Source organism: Haliotis cracherodii, unplaced genomic scaffold, assembly GCF_022045235.1.
Source record: "Haliotis cracherodii isolate W230 unplaced genomic scaffold, xgHalCrac1.p SCAF_19, whole genome shotgun sequence".
Taxonomy (NCBI): Eukaryota; Metazoa; Mollusca; class Gastropoda; order Lepetellida; family Haliotidae; genus Haliotis; species Haliotis cracherodii.
In genome coordinates this window covers 17,513,966-17,535,807 of record NW_027266274.1, presented here as the reverse complement: position 1 = coordinate 17,535,807, position 21,842 = coordinate 17,513,966, and the positions used below count along the sequence as shown (strand labels likewise).

At 42.9% G+C, this 21,842-nt stretch overlaps 1 protein-coding gene across 1 annotated transcript in view; it reads left to right on the top strand.

Annotated features, from left to right (window-relative positions):
• Positions 1–21,842, top strand: part of LOC139466817 (low-density lipoprotein receptor-related protein 4-like) — a 138,283-nt gene that overhangs the window by 76,500 nt on the left and 39,941 nt on the right. Inside the window, exons 3-8 of the mRNA XM_071248514.1 lie at positions 757–876; positions 11,556–11,669; positions 14,737–14,853; positions 18,173–18,298; positions 18,800–18,916; positions 19,695–19,826. Coding sequence (XP_071104615.1) covers positions 757–876; positions 11,556–11,669; positions 14,737–14,853; positions 18,173–18,298; positions 18,800–18,916; positions 19,695–19,826 — 726 coding nt within the window. The remainder of the gene's footprint in view (positions 1–756; positions 877–11,555; positions 11,670–14,736; positions 14,854–18,172; positions 18,299–18,799; positions 18,917–19,694; positions 19,827–21,842) is intronic.

Here is a 21,842-nt window from a genome sequence, read left to right as displayed (position 1 = left end):
ACACCACACCACACCACACCACACACACCCGGTACCCCCCGACCCACACCCACACCAAGCACCACACCCCAGGGGCACTGAGCTACTGTTACAAAACTCTGAGGACAGCTTTTCCATGGCTATATACAAAACTGTTTGTATGACAACATCTCCATCAATGTGCCCCACACAGCCACCTCCTGCACAGCGTATCCCTAGCGGAGGTTGAGTAGATTACTGTAAAACGTGAAATAAATGCATCTCAAAAGAATGCGACTGCTGGCCCCTAGCCAAAAATGCGACTCAATATGAATGAGACACCCCCTCCTCTCAAGCATCAGTGGATTTCTATCTAAACAAAATGTCCTCTGTCAGGTTTACAGGAGAATCCTCACCTTAATCCAGCTTTGCCTTAATTCAATCACATACCAAATAGCACCGCTTATTAGCGCTGGGTAGAGTACTTCAGCTTAATCAACCGTGTTGGGTGGCGTCTGTCTGGACTTGCAGGTGTGATCAGTGATGACGCTTGTCTTTACCCTGTGACAATTCACAGGCTGTAATTAGTGTTTGAATGACATTCTTTATATACTTGTAACAAGTGCTGCTCAATAAATAGTGATGTGGAATACATAGTTGTTTGTTTTCAGCGTATGTCTAAGTTGGTATTTCTGCTATCCAAAATGTCTTATTGTTGATAGAAATGCGATTGGTCTGTCGGAATGTTCCCGTGTTGTTGTATGTGACTTTAACATAATGTTGTTGTTGCTGTTGTAGGTGAAGTCCCCACATGTCCTGGCAATGACTTCACGTGTGAAAACAGCCGCTGTATCAATAAGGAATGGCTGTGTGATGGTGACAACGACTGCGGAGATGACAGCGATGAACTTGGTTGTCGTAAGTTGAGGTTTTCATGGTTTTTTTTCCATAGACACTGCACTTTGTTTTGTACCCAAGATAAATATTTTAGCTACAGTCCACATGTGATGACATTAGTCAGGGGAGTGATGACATTAGTAGGGGATGTGATGACATTAGTCAGGGAGTGATGATATTAGTCAGGGGAGTGATGACATTAGTCAGGTGAATGATGACATTGGTCAGGGAGTGATGACATTAGTCAGGGAATGATGACATTAGTCAGGGAGTGATGACATTAGTCAGGGGAATAATGACATTAGTCAGGGAGTGATGACATGAGTCAGGGAGTGATGACATTAGTCGGGGATGTGATGACATTAGTCAGGGAGTGATGACATTAGTCAGGGGAGTGATGACATTAGTCAGGGATGTGATGAAATTAGATGTATGATGACATTAGTCAGGGGAGTGATGACATTAGTCAAGGAGTGATGACATTAGTCGGGGATGTGATGACAGGGGAATGATGACATTAGTCAGGGGAATGATGACATTAGTCAGGGATGTGATGACATTAGTCAGGGTGTGATGATATTAGTCAGGGATGTGATGACATTAGTCAGGGTGTGATGACATTAGTCAGGGAGTGATGACATTAGTCAGGGGTGTGATGACATTAGTCAGGGAGTGATTGCATTAGTCGGGGATGTGATGACATTAGTCAGGGGAATGATGAAATTAGTCATGGAGTGATGACATTAGTCAGGGGAATGCTGACATTAGTCAGGGGAGTGATGACATTAGTCAGGGGAATAATGACATTAGTCAGGGGAATGATGACATTATATAATTATATAAGTATTATTCAATTCAATCTCGAACCTTGAAATGCACATTCCGTTGATATTTCAAACCTTCAATGAAATCTCTTGTCACTAAAATACACTGTAATTAATATTTTTATCTCGAACTCCAGCTGAAACATTTTGGATGATTCATATGTACCTATGACTTCACTCCTTCACTTAAGACTGATCTCAAAATAATGTGGCCTTGTGAGATGTAACCACGATGTTTTCAATACCAGTATTTGCCGGGTGTGGGTTGAACAAAAAGGTAGATTCTAAGAGAAGATATGGAATAGGTTGGTGAGTTCAAGTTGTCAAAGTGTGCTGAACCACTTCAAGGAAAGCAAAGACTTCAAGGAATGCAAAGACTTCTGGAAATGCAGTTACTTCAAGGAATGCAAAGACTTCTGGCAATGCAGTCACTTCAAGGAATGCAAAGACTTCTGGAAATGCAGTCACTTCAAGGAATGCAAAGACTTTTGGGAATGCAGTGACTTCAAGGAATGCAAAGACTTCTGGGAATGCAGTGACTTCAAGGAATGCAAAGACTTCTGGAAATACAGTCACTTCAAGGAATGCAATGACTTCTGGGAATGCAGTCACTTCAAGGAATGCTAAGACTTCTGGAAATGCAGTCACTTCAAGGAATGCAAAGACTTCTGGAAATGCAGTCACTTCAAGGAATGCAGAGACTTCTGGAAATGCAGTCACTTCAAGGAATGCTAAGACTTCTGGAAATACAGTCACTTCAAGGAATGCAAAGACTTCTGGAAATGCAGTCACTTCAAGGAATGCAAAGACTTCAGGAAATGCAGTCACTTCAAGGAATGCAAAGACTTCTGGAAATACAGTCACTTCAAGGAATGCAAAGACTTCTGGAAATGCAGTCACTTCAAGGAATGCAGAGACTTCTGGAAATGCAGTCACTTCAAGGAATGCTAAGACTTCTGGAAATACAGTCACTTCAAGGAATGCAAAGACTTCTGGAAATGCAGTCACTTCAAGGAATGCAAAGACTTCTGGAAATGCAGTCACTTCAAGGAATGCTAAGACTTCAGGAAATACAGTCACTTCAAGGAATGCAAAGACTTCTGGGAATGTAGTCACTTCAAGGAATGCAAAGACTTCTGGAAATACAGTCACTTCAAGGAATGCAAAGACTTCTGGGAATGTGATGGCATTGTTTTTCATATCTTCTTGTGGGGAGGTTACTCATCTCACATTGACATGGCCAGTTGGAAAGATACACTTCTCAGGGTGTTCATGGATTTTGTTCATTGAATTTTTGTGTGTGAATCCCACTTTTTGATAAATGAACTGGAGGAACCAGTGCATTTTGTTCAGTGAATTTTTGTTTGTGAATCCCACTTTTTGATTTATGAACTGGAGGAACCAGTGGATTTTGTTGAGTGATTTTCCATTTGTGAATCCCACTTTTTGATTAATGAACTGGAGGAACCAGGATTTAGAGCAAGTCTACTGTATGTGCATGTCGCATGTAGTGTCAGTACATCCTTGATCCTCGGTATGCATGAGTACACAATGATAAATACTTGCTAGTGTCGCTGAAGTTGAACTCATTAAACATACCAGGTCTAATGTTTTGCAGTGTAACTATATATTTTGTTGACATGGGTCTAGATTAAGACTATTTTTTGATAGTATTGTTCCAGTTTTCCATCTGTCTTGATTCTGACCTACAAGCTGATTTCTGGTGAAAATTTTGTTCCAGATTAATCTCAGACTAGGTTATTTAGAAAATGATAATTATTAACTTTTGAAAAACAAATCATAAGTATGTAACTTGACTATATATTTCTGTTTGCATTGACAGAGATAGCCACTCACAGGGGACAGCTTGCGTCAGCTGCACACAGGAGGGTGATGTTGTCCCCACAACTAATTGTTAGTGACAGAAAAACCCTATAAAGTTGTGTTTAATTTGAGCATGCTGTTTTGGAACTATATATACAAGAGGCTGTGTAATGAACAATGGACATGAGGTCAAGGTTGGAGGGTCAAGGTCAGGGAGTTCAGATTTATCACCTTGTCGGATGACTAACCAACTTGTGATTGAAGTTGTGGCAGGCGTTGACATCTTGCCTGACAAGTCGTGCCAGTTATTCATCTTAATGCTGACATATTTGTCAGAAATACTTTAAACTGACAATGAAGGAACTAAACTGGAGGGTCTGTGTGTGTCTGTGTGTCTCTGTGCCTGTCTGTGTGTCTGTCCGTGTTGTGTCCCCGGCCCAGGACCAAAATGGCAGGGCAGAAGAATTTCTGAAAGGGCACCCAGCCAAAAGATTTCCATGTGTGATATCATGTTATGGTCGGGGTTATAGGAATGGATTTCATCTGTCCGTTATTCCGCTTCTCAAAAGGGACAAATTTTCTCATAAACTAACCAAGTGTTGATATCAAATATTGTATTCTTTGTACGTGTATTATGAATTATTGTCACAGTCACACCTAGTGGTGGGACGATATAATGATCACAGTCGCTTACGAAGTAAAACATATCGATTCATACCTTAAATGTTCGCTACGATAAACCTCACATCAAATACATATTAGTAGTGAAAACGTAAATATTTTTATCCATTGAGGCATATTTGACACTGCCAACTGTCAATCGTCAGTGTGCCAGGTATTTGGCAATCCTGTCTTTGAAAAAGATGGCCTACGCACCACTGATAAGAGCGCATGCAAGTATTGTGATACGTATCGGATCGTGAGCAGGGTATCGTGATACGTATCAGATCACACAGTTGGTGTATCGCCCTAGTCACACTGAAACTGTCATCTCAGTTCTCAGACGTGCATTTATCATGTACGTCACTATATACCCGGTAAGTGCAATAATCTTGGAGGCAACATTAAACCCCATTTCACTTCACCCCACCTCTCATATTATGTTTGCAGCCAGGCAATGTCTGCACAAAAGCTGTGAAAACCATCAACCTTAACATGAATAAAAAAGTTGGGGTAGTGAATTTCATTTATATAAAAATTAAGAATCTTATTGTAATGCGGCGACAATCTTCTAGTAACATATTTGCAGAACTATTTTTGAAAAGTTTTTTTAATTAAGCTGCATGAGCATAAAGAGGAAATTAATTCAAATGTTGGTAATAAATAAAATAAATGTTTGTAATTATGATAAATATTTGTTGCTGGATATGATTCATATATTTGGGTAGATCTACAACAGACACGAGTACTCTTGGGAAAGATTGAGAGACAACAGCTGATGACTAAGTCCACTCCATTAGGATTTTACTGTGATGGCTTCGTACTTTTATTTTCAATTAGATAGACTCTGCTAGACATCGCAAAATACATACAAAAACTTGAAGACTTTATCAACAATAAATTCATTGTTAATTCGTAACATTTTGTTATGTATTGCTTGAAAACGTTGAAACACAAACAAATTACGTATCTTTACAATGTTTGAATCGAGAACAATGAAACAAAATGGCAGACAGATCTGCTTGTGTAATCTGCTTTTTCGCCCAAATTCCTTACTTATAACCCTCTTCATGTAAGAAAACTAATGCAAGACATTTTATATTGTTATGAAAGCAAATTTATATCATCTGTTGTTTTTGTGTGCAATTAAAATAAGAATATTTTTTTATCCCGAAATTAGAAGCACATTGCAACCTAGTCCGTAAGAAGTCTAGAAGTCGTCGCCGCTTCCTGCCTTGGGTCCTCGCCACTTCGTCCCTTTCCTGCTTGGTACTTTCTTTTGGCCAAATAACACTCAAATAATGGCAAGTCAGTGAGCCATCGGTTTAATTTAGATACTAATTTCATAATTGTAACTCTAATTGTTTCTTAAGACCCTGACGAAATGTCAGAAAAGACAGGACAGACTGCCTAGGAAGGGCAGGGTGTGAGTGTGAGTGTATCTGTGTCTGTATGTGTGTCTGTGTGTGTGTCTCTGTGTATCTGTGTGTGTGTCAGCATGTCCTGATGGATGATATATCTGGACGATATAAGTATTATATGACCTAACTATATATGATCGATGTATCTAGAAACATGTATTCTAAATTCATGTATTTAACACTCTGGTGTGTTTTCTTGATGTTATGGCTGCCTATTCCTTTTTTGATGGATGTTGTAAGGAATAAAACAAGGAAACAACAAGGAAACAACAAGGAAACAACAAGGAAACAACAAGGAAACAACAAGGAAACGGTAGATTGTGTTTGGGTTTCAGACATGTCTTGTGGTCCGTGATGAGAGGTGTACATGGCTATTGTACTTGAGGATGAGAGTAAAACTGTAATCAAATCATGATTAGGGACTTGACTTCTGACACATGTCATATTAGAGAAGATTAATGGCAATATCTGAATCTATTCCATCTGTTTTGGCTGGCTTGGACTGTCTGCCTCACAGGCGTGATATTGATTCAATAATTCGTGGTCATGCCGTACAGCCCGCCTGGAGATACCTTGCGGTAGACACTCATGTCGGCTAGATATTTATGAGGCTGGCGCAACAAGTAGTCCATACTCAGTTTAAACTCATCTATTTCTGGAGCCTTTTGAGTATGATATGCTGATTGTCTACTCCGTATATAGAAACACAACCCACGTGTTGCTGCAAGAGAATATATATATACTGATAGCCATAAATAAGGGGCTATGCCAGGGTGAGTGAGTGGGGTTTGATGCAGCTGGGAACAGTATTTCAGTTATGTCACGGTGTGTCTTCTTGATGTGGTAGAAATTAAAAAGTAATGCAGGTCCTAGACGTTTACCACCTTGGAGAACTCCATGAGTGCCGAATATCAGGGGATATTTGGACTTTAGTGTGTGAAATGTTAGGATTTGTGATATCAGTAACACATATGTCTCTGATGTGTGATATGTGCAGTAACAAATATGTCTCTGATGTGTGATATATGCAGTAACACATATGTCTCCTGTGTGTGATATGTGCAGAAACACATATGTCTCTGATGTGTGTGATATGTGCAGTAACACATATGTCTCCTGTGTGTGATATGTGCAGTAACACATATGTCTCCTGTGTGTGATATGTGCAGAAACACATATGTCTCCAGTGTGTGATATGTGCAGTAACACATATGTCTCTGATGTGTGTGATATGTGCAGTAACACATATGTCTCCAGTGTGTGATATGTGCAGTAACACATATGTCTCTGATGTGTGTGATATGTGCAGAAACACATATGTCTCCAGTGTGTGATATGTGCAGTAACACATATGTCTCTGATGTGTGTGATATGTGCAGAAACACATATGTCTCTGATGTGTGTGATATGTGCAGTAACACATATGTCTCTGATGTGTGTGATATGTGCAGTAACACATATGTCTCTGATGTGTGTGATATGTGCAGTAACACATATGTCTCTGATGTGTGATATATGCAGTAACACATATGTCTCTGATGTGTGATATGTGCAGTGACACATATGTCTCCTGTGTGTGATATGTGCAGAAACACATATGTCTCCAGTGTGTGATATGTGCAGAAACACATATGTCTCCAGTGTGTGATATGTGCAGAAACACATATGTCTCCAGTGTGTGATATGCGCAGAAACACATATGTCTCCAGTGTGTGATATGTGATGTGCGCAGTAACACATATGTCTCTGATGTGTGTGATATGCGCAGTAACACATATGTCTCTGATGTGTGATATGTGCAGTAACACATATGTCTCTGATGTGTGATATGCGCAGTAACACATATGTCTCTGATGTGTGATGTGTGATGTGTGATGTGCGCAGTAACACATATGTCTCTGATGTGTGTGATATGTGCAGTAACACATATGTCTCTGATGTGTGATATGTGCAGTAACACATATATCTCTGATATGTGATATGTGCAGTAACACATATGTCTCTGATGTGTGATATGTGCAGTAACACATATGTCTCTGATGTGTGATGTGCGCAGTAACACATATGTCTCTGATGTGTGATATGTGCAGTAACCCATATGTCTCTGATGTGTGATATGTGCAGTAACCCATATGTCTCCTGTGTGTGATATGTGCAGTAACACATATGTCTCTGATGTGTGATATGTGCAGTGACACATATGTCTCTGATGTGTGATATGCGCAGTAACACATATGTTTCTGATGTGTGTGATATGTGCAGTAACACATATGTCTCTGATGTGTGATATGTGCAGTAACACATATGTCTCTGATGTGTGTGATATGTGCAGTAATACATATGTCTCTGATGTGTGATATGTGCAGTAACACATATGTCTCTGATGTGTGATATGTGCAGTAACACATATGTCTCTGATGTGTGATATGTGCAGTAACACATATGTCTCTGATGTGTGTGATATGCGCAGTAACACATATGTCTCTGATGTGTGTGATATGTGCAGTAACACATATGTCTCTGATGTGTGTGATATGTGCAGTAACACATATGTCTCTGATGTGTGATATGTGCAGTAACACATATGTCTCTGATGTGTGATATGTGCAGTAACACATATGTCTCTGATGTGTGATATGTGCAGTAACACATATGTCTCTGATGTGTGATATGTGCAGTAACACATATGTCTCTGATGTGTGTGATATGTGCAGTAACACATATGTCTCTGATGTGTGTGATATGCGCAGTAACACATATGTCTCTGATGTGTGTGATATGTGCAGTAACACATATGTCTCTGATGTGTGTGATATGTGCAGTAACACATATGTCTCTGATGTGTGTGATATGTGCAGTAACACATATGTCTCTGATGTGTGATATGTGCAGTAACACATATGTCTCTGATGTGTGATATGTGCAGTAACACATATGTCTCTGATGTGTGTGATATGCGCAGTAACACATATGTCTCTGATGTGTGATATGTGCAGTAACACATATGTCTCTGATGTGTGTGATATGTGCAGTAACACATATGTCTCTGATGTGTGTGATATGTGCAGTAACACATATGTCTCTGATGTGTGATGTGCGCAGTAACACATATGTCTCTGATGTGTGATATGTGCAGTAACACATGTCTCTGATGTGTGATATGTGCAGTAACACATATGTCTCTGATGTGTGATATGTGCAGTAACACATGTCTCTGATGTGTGTGATATGTGCAGTAACACATATGTCTCTGATGTGTGATATGTGCTGTAACACATATGTCTCTGATGTGTGATATGTGCAGTAACACATATGTCTCTGATGTGTGTGATATGCGCAGTAACACATATGTCTCTGATGTGTGTGATATGTGCAGTAACACATATGTCTCTGATGTGTGATATGTGCAGTAACACATATGTCTCTGATGTGTGTGATATGCGCAGTAACACATATGTCTCTGATGTGTGTGATATGTGCAGTAACACATATGTCTCTGATGTGTGTGATATGTGCAGTAACACATGTCTCTGATGTGTGATATGCGCAGTAACACATATGTCTCTGATGTGTGATATGTGCAGTAACATATATGTCTCTGATGTGTGATATGTGCAGTAACACATATGTCTCTGATGTGTGATGTGCGCAGTAACACATATGTCTCTGATGTGTGATATGCGCAGTAACACATATGTCTCTGATGTGTGATATGTGCAGTAACACATATGTCTCTGATGTGTGATATGTGCAGTAACACATATGTCTCTGATGTGTGATATGTGCAGTAACCCATATGTCTCCTGTGTGTGATATGTGCAGTAACACATATGTCTCTGATGTGTGATATGTGCAGTAACACATATGTCTCTGATGTGTGATATGCGCAGTAACACATATGTCTCTGATGTGTGATATGTGCAGTAACACATATGTCTCTGATGTGTGATATGTGCAGTAACCCATATGTCTCCTGTGTGTAATATGTGCAGTAACACATATGTCTCTGATGTGTGTGATATGTGCAGTAACCCATATGTCTCTGATGTGTGTGATATGTGCAGTAACATATATGTCTCTGATGTGTGATATGTGCAGTAACACATATGTCTCTGATGTGTGATGTGCGCAGTAACACATATGTCTCTGATGTGTGATATGTGCAGTAACACATATGTCTCTGATGTGTGATGTGCGCAGTAACACATATGTCTCTGATGTGTGATATGTGCAGTAACACATATGTCTCTGATGTGTGTGATATGTGCAGTAACACATATGTCTCTGATGTGTGATATGTGCAGTAACACATATGTCTCTGATGTGTGATATGTGCAGTAACACATATGTCTCTGATGTGTGATATGTGCAGTAACACATATGTCTCTGATGTGTGATATGCGCAGTAACACATATGTCTCTGATGTGTGATGTGCCAGGGATCACAGGGAGGGATCTGTTTATGAATCTGTGGCACTCATCAGAGACAAGTATGCTGTGGATAAAACAGTCCTGCTGCACCCAGTTTGAATAATCAATTTCATCTCAGAATGATCTTGCTGATGGGTTTTTCTAACATTTGTGTTACTGAAGATTAAGATGGCGACATTTTCCGAGATGTGAATCATGTGGTACTCTGATTTTGACATTTCCACTGACAACACAGGGCTTTTGAATGTTGTATGAAATATAAGGTTGCTGATCTCTCAATTCTGTCATGTGGATGGAATATTGCAGAGGCCGCTATCATATATGTGGAATATTGCTGAGGCCACTGTCATATAGGTGGAATATTGCTGAGGCCACTGTCATATAGGTGGAATATTGCTGAGGCTGCTGTCATGTGGATGGAATATTGCTGAGGCCACTGTTATGTGGATGGAATATTGCTGAGGCCACTGTCATGTGGATGGAATATTGCTGAGGCCACTGTCATATAGGTGGAATATTGCTGAGGCTGCTGTCATGTGGATGGAATATTGCTGAGGCCACTGTCATGTGGGTGGAATATTGCTGAGGCCGCTGTCATGTGGATGGAATATTGCTGAGGCCGCTGTCAAATAGGTGGAATATTGCTGAGGCCACTGTCATATAGGTAAAATATTGCTGAGGCCACTGTCATGTGTATGGAATGTTGCTGAGGCCACTGTCATATAGGTGGAATATTGCTGAGGCCGCTGTCATATAGGTCGATTATTGCTGAGGCCGCTGTTATATATGTGGAATATTGCTGAGGCCGCTGTCATATAGGTCGAATATTGCTGAGGCTGCTGTCATATAGGTAGAATATTGCTGAGGCCGCTGTCATATAGGTGGAATATTGCTGAGGCCGCTGTCATATAGGTGGAATATTGCTGAGGCCGCTGTCATATAGGTGGAATATTGCTGAGGCCGCTGTCATATAGGTTGAATATTGCTGAGGCCGCTGTCATATAGATGGAATATTGCTGAGGCCACAGTCATGTGGGTAGAATATTGCTGAGGCCGCTGTCATGTGGGTAGAATATTGCTGAGGCTGCTGTCATGTGGATGGAATATTGCTGAGGCCGCTGTCATGTGGATGGAATATTGCTGAGGCCGCTGTCATATAGGTGGAATATTGCTGAGGCCGCTGTCATATAGGTGGAATATTGCTGAGGCCGCTGTCATATAGGTGGAATATTGCTGAGGCCGCTGTCATGTGGGTAGAATATTGCTGAGGCCGCTGTCATGTGGGTAGAATATTGCTGAGGCTGCTGTCATGTGGGTGGAATATTGCTGAGGCTGCGTCATACAGGTGGAATATTGTATACCCAGCCCACCTGTCCATATAGTGTATACTGAGCCTACCTGTGACATATATATGGAGCATGGCAGTCCAGGCAAAGACCTTCTTTCTGTGCTCTGTGCCTTGTGCTCACCTTCAATACAAGTGCTTCTTGTCAACCTGTTTCGCCAGGCTAGTGATGTTGCGCAATGTTTTTTGTTTCAGCTCCTCGGAACTGCACGACTGATGAGTTCCGCTGCCGCAACACCAACTGCATCCCCAAGGAGTGGAAGTGTGATGGAGACGACGACTGTGGAGACTTGTCAGATGAAAACTGTCGTAAGTTCTCGTCTCAGTTATTTCAACAGCCTCTTGTTAGGATCTCAGGTCTGAGTCGAGGCCTTCGCGTTTCAGGGGCTGGGGACAGAATCTCTCTACAGGGGATGGAATGGTTACATCTACGTTGCTATGGAAACAGAAAGCTGCTCCTGATTATTGATAAGTGGAACTGGTTTGTCTGCTCCTGTGAGTGAGTGAGTGGGTGGTTGGGTGGCTGGGTGTGTTGCTTGGGTGGATGTGTTGCTTGGGTGAGTGAGTGAGTTGGTGGTGGGTGTGTGTGTTTTTGGTGAATGGCCTCGAGTGGGTGAGTTATGGGTGGGTGAGTGAGTGAGTTGGTGGTGGGTGAGTGTGTTTTTTGTGAGTGGCTTTGAGTGGGTGAGTTATGGGTGGGTGAGTGAGTGAGTTGGTGGTGGGTGTGTGTGTTTTTTGTGAGTGGCTTTGAGTGGGTGAGTTATGGGTGGGTGAGTGAGTGAGTTGGTGGTGGGTGTGTGTGTTTTTTGTGAGTGGCTTTGAGTGGGTGAGTTATGGGTGGGTGAGTGAGTGAGTTGGTGGTGGGTGAGTGTGTTTTTGGTGAATGGCTTTGAGTGAGTGAGTTATGGATGGGTGAGTGAGTGAGTTGGTTGTTGGTGGATGTGCGTTTGGTGAGTGGCTTCGAGTAAGTGAGTTGTGGGTGGGTGAGTGAGTGAGTTGGTGGGTGGGTGGGTGAATAGTGAGTATGGTTGTATGTTTGAGGGAGGTAGAGAGTGAGTGGGTGGGTGAATGTTTGAGCGAATCAGTACAGCTTTTGTTAATTGATTTCACACATATACCCATACAGCTGGTGGCTAACAGTGCAAGAACCATCCACATGGGAGACCAACCATCTCATCTGGCGGGGACCCAGGAACCCAGATCGGCGGGATTCTCAACTTGGGAATGTAGATTTTCTTAGGCACAGGACCTAGTTCTCCTCTTGTTGAATCAGGCTGTAATGGTAATTGCTATGTGGCTGCAGTTTGCTCATTGCTGTGTCAGATCCTGCAGGGAATTGGCCAACTGCATGTTGATTGGCCCACAATTCCTTCTAACGCAATTGAGCGGAAGTGATCCACAATTGATCCTTTCTTCTTTTCTTTGAAATGTCAACAGGCCCTCCCATTGCAGCTGGGCATTAGTTCTGTCCAAGGTTTAATTCTACAATGAATGATCAGTCAATGATTTCTGTCGCAGTGGAAATATATTTTGCAGTGGCTACCACCGTTCATAAAGAGAAGTGAGCCTTGGGAGGAGAGATAGAGAATCTCACCCTCGTGTCTTTTGATATCAAATATATCAACACTCATTATATATTTGATATCAAAAGACACGAGGTTGAGATTTTATTTATCATCCAACAATGTTTGTAGACAGTATTAAGCAGTGTCTTAAGTGTAAAAAGTACTGCTGACAGCTTCAGTAGCAGAGACATTAGTGATGTCATTTGATTGTGACGTCATGGTAACCAGTGACGTCACAATGGTCTGCAAAGCATTGTGATGCAAATTCATTGCAGCGATATCTACACTGTAGATATCACTTGATCTCACCCAAGCGATATCTACTGTGGGAGCCAGTTTTGGATGATAAATTAGTATTCAGGGGATTTAGGTCTGACATTTACATCTGTGTGACTTGCGGACTTGCTGAATGTGAAGGGATTGGATGGTTAAGTACTTGACACATTCATTGGTGAGTGGGTGAGTGAGTGTCTTGCTGTCTGTAACTGATGATGTATCCACCATGTCACTCACTCAGTCAGTCAGTCAGTCAGCTCTAGACTACGCCCAACAATAACACCCAACAACAATATCCAACAACATCCAACAGTACAACAATATCCAACAATACCCAACAACAACATCCAAGAAAATCTTCCAAAAGTAACATACCTCATCCAACCACATACAATAGTTTCAACTTAGTGTAAATACTGCTGATGTAACTTAAATTTTAACACACATACATCATCCCACAACATCACCCCACAACATCTTCCCCAAAACATCATCCCAGAACATCACCCAACAACATCATCCCACAACATCATCCCACAACATCATCCCACAACATTTCCCAAAAACATCATCCCACAACATCTTCCCACAACATCATCCCACATCATCCCAAAACATCATCCCACAACATCTTCCCCAAAACATCATCCCACAACATCTTCCCACAACATCATCCCACATCATCCCAAAACATCATCCCACAACATCTTCCCACAACATCATCCCACAACAACCCCCTAAAAACATCTTCCCACAACATCATCCCCTAAACATCATTCCAAACACATCATCCCACAACATCATCCCACATCATCCCACAACATCATCCCCAAAACATCATCCCACAACATCCCCCTCAAAACATCTTCCCACAACATCATCCCCTAAACATCACCCCACAACATCATCCCCTAAACATCATCCCACAACATCATCCCAAAACCATCATCCCACAACATCACCCAACAACATCATCCCACAACATCTTCCCAATAACATCATACCCCATCATCCGTCAACATCAAAACCCAACAACATCCTCCCACATCATCCCTAAACACAACATCATCCCCAAAACATCACCCCACAACATCATCCATCACAAGGACAAGTGCAGACTAATGTGCATGACTCAGCTATTTCTGACCTGTCCTCAAGTCAACTGTCAGAAACTTCCCAAGAATATCAAGAATACTCTAATCACAAGGGGCATTGATTTAGTGCAAACTTTAAGAGTTTCGGAGTGAAAGTTGCTTGTGTAGAAATGATACAATGATGTGTCTGTCGAATATTGGCTTTACATGTGTGCTATCTTGTACATTATGTATAAGTGTAGACAGGATGTGAGTTGAGTCGGGAAGACTTTGAACGCCGCGGTGATGGTGGAACAAGTGGCTTTATCTGATGCTCCACCACGAGGAAGCATTGTTGTGAGATGAAAGCGGTGGAGTCGGGGGGAAGTGGGTGCAGTCTCACATAACGAGGTGCCGGCTCCAGGGGGATAAGCTCACCGTGTTTCATGTTTGATGTTTCAGAAAAGCGTCAGTGTAAACCAGATGAGTTTCAGTGCGGGGACGGAACATGTATCATGAAGTCCTGGCTCTGTGACAAGGACATTGATTGTGGCGACAGTTCTGATGAGAGTAGTTGTGGTAAGTAGTATATAGTGCATTGAAAGTTAAGATGAGAGTAGTCGTGGCCAGTAGTATATAGTGTATGTCAGTGCAGATGAGAGTAGTTGTGGTAAGTAGTATGTTGTGCATTGTGTAGTGACAGTTCAGATGAGAGTAGTTGTGGCAAGTAGTATATAGTTTATAATAGTTCAGATGAGAGTAGTTGTGTTAAGTAGTATATGGTGTATAACAGTTCAGATGAGAGTAGTTGTGGTAAGTAGTATATGGTGTAATACAGTTCAGATGAGAGTAGTTGTGGTAAGTAGTATATGGTGTTATACAGTTCAGATGAGAGTAGTTGTGGTAAGTAGTATATATTGTATATCAGTTAAGATGAGAGTTGTTGTGGTAAGTAGTATATAGTGTAGTTACAGTTAAGATGAGAGTAGTCGTGGTAAGTAGTATATAGTGTAGTGACAGTTAAGATGAGAGTAGTTGTGGTAAGTAGTATATAGTGTAGTGAAAGTTAAGATGAGAGTAGTTGTGGTAAGTAGTATATAGTGTAGTGAAAGTTAAGATGAGAGTAGTTGTGGTAAGTAGTATATAGTGTATAACAGTTCAGATAAAAGTAGTTGTGGTAAGAAGTATATAGTGTATAACAGTTCAGATAAAAGTAGTTGTGGTAAGTAGTATATAGTGTATAACAGTTCAGATAAAAGTAGTTGTGGTAAGTAGTATATAGTGTATAACAGTTCAGATAAAAGTAGTTGTGGTAAGAAGTATATAGTGTATAACAGTTCAGATAAAAGTAGTTGTGGTAAGTAGTATATAGTGTATAACAGTTCAGATAAAAGTAGTTGTGGTAAGTAGTATATAGTGTATAACAGTTCAGATAAAAGTAGTTGTGGTAAGTAGTATATAGTGTATAACAGTTCATATGAAAGTAGTTGTGGTAAGAAGTATATAGTGTATAACAGTTCAGATAAAAGTAGTTGTGGTAGGTAGTATATGGTGTAATACAGTTCAGATGAGAGTTGTTTTGGTAAGTAGTATATTGAATAATTAATATGAGTAGTTGTAGTTTGTGGTGTGTTGTTTTCACAAGACAATACAAGTGTTGTTCGTTTCTGGCGTGTGGGGGAGTGGTCGGGTAGCCTAGTGGTTAAAGCGTTCGCTCATCACGCCGAAGACCCGGGTTCGATTCCCGACATGGGTACAATGTGTGAAGCCTATTTCTGGTGTCCCCCGCCGTGATATTGCTGGAATATTGCTAAAAGCGGCGTAAAACCATACTCACTCACTCACTCTGGCGTGTGGTGCCAGACCCTAGAATTAATAGACCTCTGCGTTTTCTCAGTAGGCCTAGAACTGTAAGATTTCCCTGCATTGAAGGCAGGTTGACGTCTTTGTACCTCAGAGAAATGAGATTGTCTGCGCCTGTGTCAGTGTTTCTTTTCATCATGGAGAGCTTCACAGTGACTTGCAACTGAAGACGTCCCACCAGATACGACACAAAGCTCTTTGATTTGGAGAAGACAAGTTTCAAAAACCCTGAACAAATTTGTTAGCGTAATTAAAGAGAATGACAGCCCGTCTTTCTCTGATTACACTTCTTGATCTCGGAAACCTTTAATTTTAGGGGAAATTGAATTTTGTCTTGTTTGAAACAAAGAAAGGGGTACAAGTTTCAAATAAATTGATTGAGAGCAAGTCTTAACCTTTGCTTTGATTCTGGTCTACACGTACATCGAAACTTTTTCAATCTCTTTTTCTCTTGCATCAGTATTTATGTAGGCAGGTTTTAAACCATCTGAGATTAGATTACTCCTCCAGTTTAGAGTTTGTAAACAAATCTATTCATATCATGACACACAATTTACATACACTCGTTCATTTTCAATTTTTTTGTAGCAAAACTTATTGAGTTAAGTTAGGTTTGTTGAAGTTAAGAACATCGTTTTGGTTGTAAAATTGATTCAGTTGATAAAGTTTTGTGTGAGAGTAAGAGAGAAGGGCAGAGTTTGTCTCCTGTTTCTTCAGACATTTATTGATTCCCTCTCCAGCACTGCAGATTTACACGAGTGAGCTCCCACCTCCCTACCTCTGCTAGTCTTTCCTCTGGGATGTTAGGTTTTTATCAATATTTAGCGTCAAGATTGTCAGGGTTTTACGGCTTGGGGTACATAAAATTTAATAGAATATGTCTTGTGGAAAGTGTATATGTCTTACGGTTAGTTTTATATTGCCTTTATTTTGGTCGATGGTTTTGTTCAAAAGATTCCTGTAATTTCCCTTGGTAATTTTTTTCTTTTTAGGACTTGAATGTTCTTGTAAAAGACTCAGCATGTGATGTGCTGATTGTTTGAGATCCAAGTTTGCATTACCGTTTATTATCCACTGAACTTCATCTTGCATGGCAGCATTGTTATTTGTTTATTTAAATTGTACAGCTGTCATGTTTGTGAAGCTACAGAGCCTCTTGCTTAATGTAGGCTGCAGAGCCTGCTTGCTGTATGTACGCTAGAGCATCTTGCTCATTGTAAGCTGCAGAGCCTCTTGCTCAAATTAATCTACAGAGCCTCTTGCTCAATGTAAGCTACAGAGCCTCTTGTTCATTGGAGGCTACAGAGCCTCTTGCTCAATGTAAGCTACAGAGCCTCTCCTTCATTGGAGGCTACAGAGCCTCTTGCTCAATGTAAGCTACAGAGCCTCTTGTTCATTGTGGGCTACAGAGCCTCTTGCTCAATGTAAGCTACAGAGCCTCTTGTTCATTGGAGGCTACAGAGGCTCTTGCCCAATGTAAGCTGCAGAGCCTCTCGCCCAATGTAAGCTGCAGAGCCTATTGCTCAATTCAGGCTACAGAGCCTCTTGTTCATTGGAGGCTACAGAGCCTCTTGCTCATTGCAAGCTACAGAGCCTCTTGTTCATTGGAGGCTACAGAGCCTCTTGCTGTATGTAAGCTGCAGAGCCTCTTGCTCAATGTAAGCTGCAGAGCCTCTTGCTCAATGTAAGCTACAGAGGATCTTGTTCAATGTAAGCTACAGAGCCTCTTGCTCAATTTAAGCTACAGAGCCTCTTGCTCAATGCAGGCTACAGAGCCTCTTGTTCATTGTAAGCTACAGAGCCTCTTGCTCAATGCAGGCTACAGAGCCTCTTGCTCAATGTAGGCTACAGAGCCTCTTGCTGTATGTAAGATGCAGAGCCTCTTTCTCTTTGTGTTTTACACATAAATAAGGCTTTTGAATGAGAAAAAATATGAATTTCCAAATGTTGAGACATTGATAGTTGCAACTGTGTTCTGCTGCTGCTGGTGGTGTTGATGTTGATGTTGATGTTGATGGTGTTGATGTGTTTGCAGAGCAGTACAAGCTGCGCTGTCGGAAGGATGAGTTCCGATGCACGCGGAACGAGTACTGCATCCTCAAGGTGTACCAGTGTGACGGAGAGGATGACTGTGGGGACTGGGAGGACGAACTCCAGTGTGGTCAGTACCTACCTCTCCCATAATAGTCTCTCCCTCCGTATACTTGCTGTATGTGTTGATGGGCGACTCCATTCTCTGAATGTAGGGGATCAAGGAAGACATATACATGGGTACAGCGACAGTGTTAGTTTGTTTGTTGTTTAACGCCGCACTCAGCAATATGCCAGCTATATGACAGCGGTCTGTAAATAATCGTGTCTGGACTTGAAATTTAGTGATTGATATCATGAGCATCGATCCACATATTTGGGATCGATGACATGCTTCAACAAAGTCAGCGTGCCTGATCACCCGATCCTGGTAGTTGCCTCTTGCGACATACATAGTCGCCTTTTACGGCAAACATGGGTTGCTGAAGACCTATTCTACCCCGGATCTTCACGGGTCCAGTGACTGTGTGAAAAAATAGTGAAATTGTTAAAAGTTAATGTTTTGTGGTGCTTGTGTTCTCTGTGGGGGTTGACACGGGACTGAATGTGCAATTTCTCACCGTCTCCTCAGGCACCAACTACTGCAACTTAGGGGAGTTCAACTGCACCAATGGTGTCTGTATCCATGACAACTGGCGCTGTGACGGAGACTGGGATTGTGAAGATGGCTCTGATGAACACAACTGCAGTAAGTTTGGGTTGGATTCCTCAAATAGGAACACCGCCTCCATGACCTAGTGGATGAAGCATCTACTGGAGAGTGGAAGGTCGGTGGTTCGATCCCCAGCTGGTCATAGAAAAAGATGTACTTTTTGTTACCCTGCCCCTTGTGGTTATCTCAGAGGATTAGCACCAGACTATGCTGTCACACAGTTGCATGCATGCTGCTATAGAAGTCTATGATATTAAACCCCATTTCACCTCAGCACATGTGTACAATGCCTACTTCTGGTTGTGATATGACGGGGGCACGGGGGGCCCAGTCGTCTAAGGCGCCGCGATTCGCTGTGCAGAATTGCGTCCCTTGGGCATGCCAGAAACCTATGATTGTGGGTTCGATTCCCGGTTCGCCCCAATGATGTTTCTAGGTTTGTCAGCACCATACCCGTGCTCGTGGGTTTCACCAAAGTGGTAAACGTTTGAGACCTGCATCACTTCGGGCTTTTCTCCCACATTAAGCTGACACGCCGTGATACAACTTGAATACTGTTAAAAGCGGCGTTAAACCCAACTCACTCACTCACTCACTCACTCACATTGTGATATGACTGGAATACAGCTGGAAGTGGGGTAGACCCTACACACACTCACTAAGTCATAGAGCCTTGTGTGTTTGCCAATGCTCCTGCTATCAGTATGTTAAATAGATCGTTCTATCTGGTTTCATCATTTTCCAAAATGTGTTGTTTGTTTGAAACCATTGCCATATAGTCCCACGTGTGTAACGTGTTGTGGTGTTTCTCCAGCCAATGTGACGACGGCTGTGGGCAAGTGTAAGAAAGAGGAATTCACCTGCAGCAACGGCCATTGCATCAACAAGACACAGCGCTGTGACGGCAACATCGACTGCTCAGACAACAGCGATGAGGAGCACTGCAGTAAGTAGCATCCACTTTCTGCTTCAGACTCCATTATGTTCTGTTCTGTTCTTTTCTGTTTGTTTGTTTAACGTCACACTGAGCAATGTTACAGCTACATGACAGCAGTCTGTAAATATTCAAGTCTGGAGCATGCAATTCAGTGATTGATATCATGAGCATCAATCTACACAAACAGTATAGGATGAGATGCATCAACCAAGTTGCTGATGACCAATTCTAATCCGGATCTTCATGGTGTCTCTGCTGCACTGCCTGCAGTGATGCTGCTTGGATGTGGCTGGGATGTAGGAGGGATGTAGGAGGGATGTGGCTGGGATGTGGCTGGGATGTAGGAGGGATGTAGGAGGGATGTGGCTGGGATGTAGGAGGGATGTGGCTGGGATGTAGGAGGGATGTAGGAGGGATGTGGCTGGGATGTAGGAGGGATGTGGCTGGGATGTAGGAGGGATGTGGATGGGATGTAGGAGGGATGTGGCTGGGATGTAGGAGGGATGTGGCTGGGATGTAGGAGGGATGTGGCTGGGATGTAGGAGGGATGTGGCTGGGATGTAGGAGGGATGTGGCTGGGATGTAGGAGGGATGTGGCTGGGATGTAGGAGGGATGTGGCTGGGATGTAGGAGGGATGTGGCTGGGATGATGCTTGGATGTAGGAGGGATGTGGCTGGGATGTAGGAGGGATGTGGCTGGGATGTAGGAGGGATGTGGCTGGGATGTAGGAGGGATGTAGGAGGGATGTGACTGGGATGTAGGAGGGATGTGGCTGGGATGTAGGAGGGATGTGGCTGGGATGATGCTTGGATGTAGGAGGGTTGTGGCTGGGATGTAGGAGGGATGTGGCTGGGATGATGCTGGGATGTAGGAGGTATGTGGCTGGGATGTAGGAGGGATGTGGCTGGGATGTAGGAGGGATGTGGCTGGGATGTAGGAGGGATGTGGCTGGGATGTAGGAGGGATGTGGCTGGGATGTAGGAGGGATGTGCCTGGGATGTAGGAGGGATGTGGCTGGGATGTGGCTGGGATGTAGGAGGGATGTGGATGGGATGTAGGAGGGATGTGGATGGGATGTAGGAGGGATGTGCCTGGGATGTAGGAGGGATGTAGGAGGGATGTGGCTGGGATGTAGGAGGGATGTGGCTGGGATGTGGATGGGATGTAGGAGGGATGTAGGAGGGATGTGGCTGGGATGTAGGAGGGATGTGGCTGGGATGTAGGAGGGATGTGGCTGGGATGTTGGAGGGATGTGGCTGGAATGTAGGAGGGATGTGGATGGGATGTAGGAGGGATGTGCCTGGGATGTAGGAGGGATGTAGGAGGGATGTGGCTGGGATGTAGGAGGGATGTGGCTGGGATGTGGATGGGATGTAGGAGGGATGTAGGAGGGATGTGGCTGGGATGTAGGAGGGATGTAGGAGGGATGTGGCTGGGATGTAGGAGGGATGTAGGAGGGATGTGGATGGGATGTAGGAGGGATGTGGCTGGGATGTAGGAGGGCTGTAGGAGGGATGTGGATGGGATGTAGGAGGGATGTGGATGGGATGTAGGAGGGATGTGGCTGGGATGTAGGAGGGATGTAGGAGGGATGTGGATGGGATGTAGGAGGGATGTGGCTGGGATGTAGGAGGGATGTGACTGGGATGTAGGAGGGATGTGGCTGGGATGTAGGAGGGATGTGGCTGGGATGTAGGAGGGATGTGGCTGGGATGTTGGAGGGATGTGACTGGGATGTAGGAGGGATGTGGCTGGGATGTTGGAGGGATGTGGCTGGAATGTAGGAGGGATGTGGATGGGATGTAGGAGGGATGTGCCTGGGATGTAGGAGGGATGTAGGAGGGATGTGGCTGGGATGTAGGAGGGATGTGGCTGGGATGTGGATGGGATGTAGGAGGGATGTAGGAGGGATGTGGCTGGGATGTAGGAGGGATGTAGGAGGGATGTGGATGGGATGTAGGAGGGATGTGGCTGGGATGTAGGAGGGATGTAGGAGGGATGTGGCTGGGATGTTGGAGGGATGT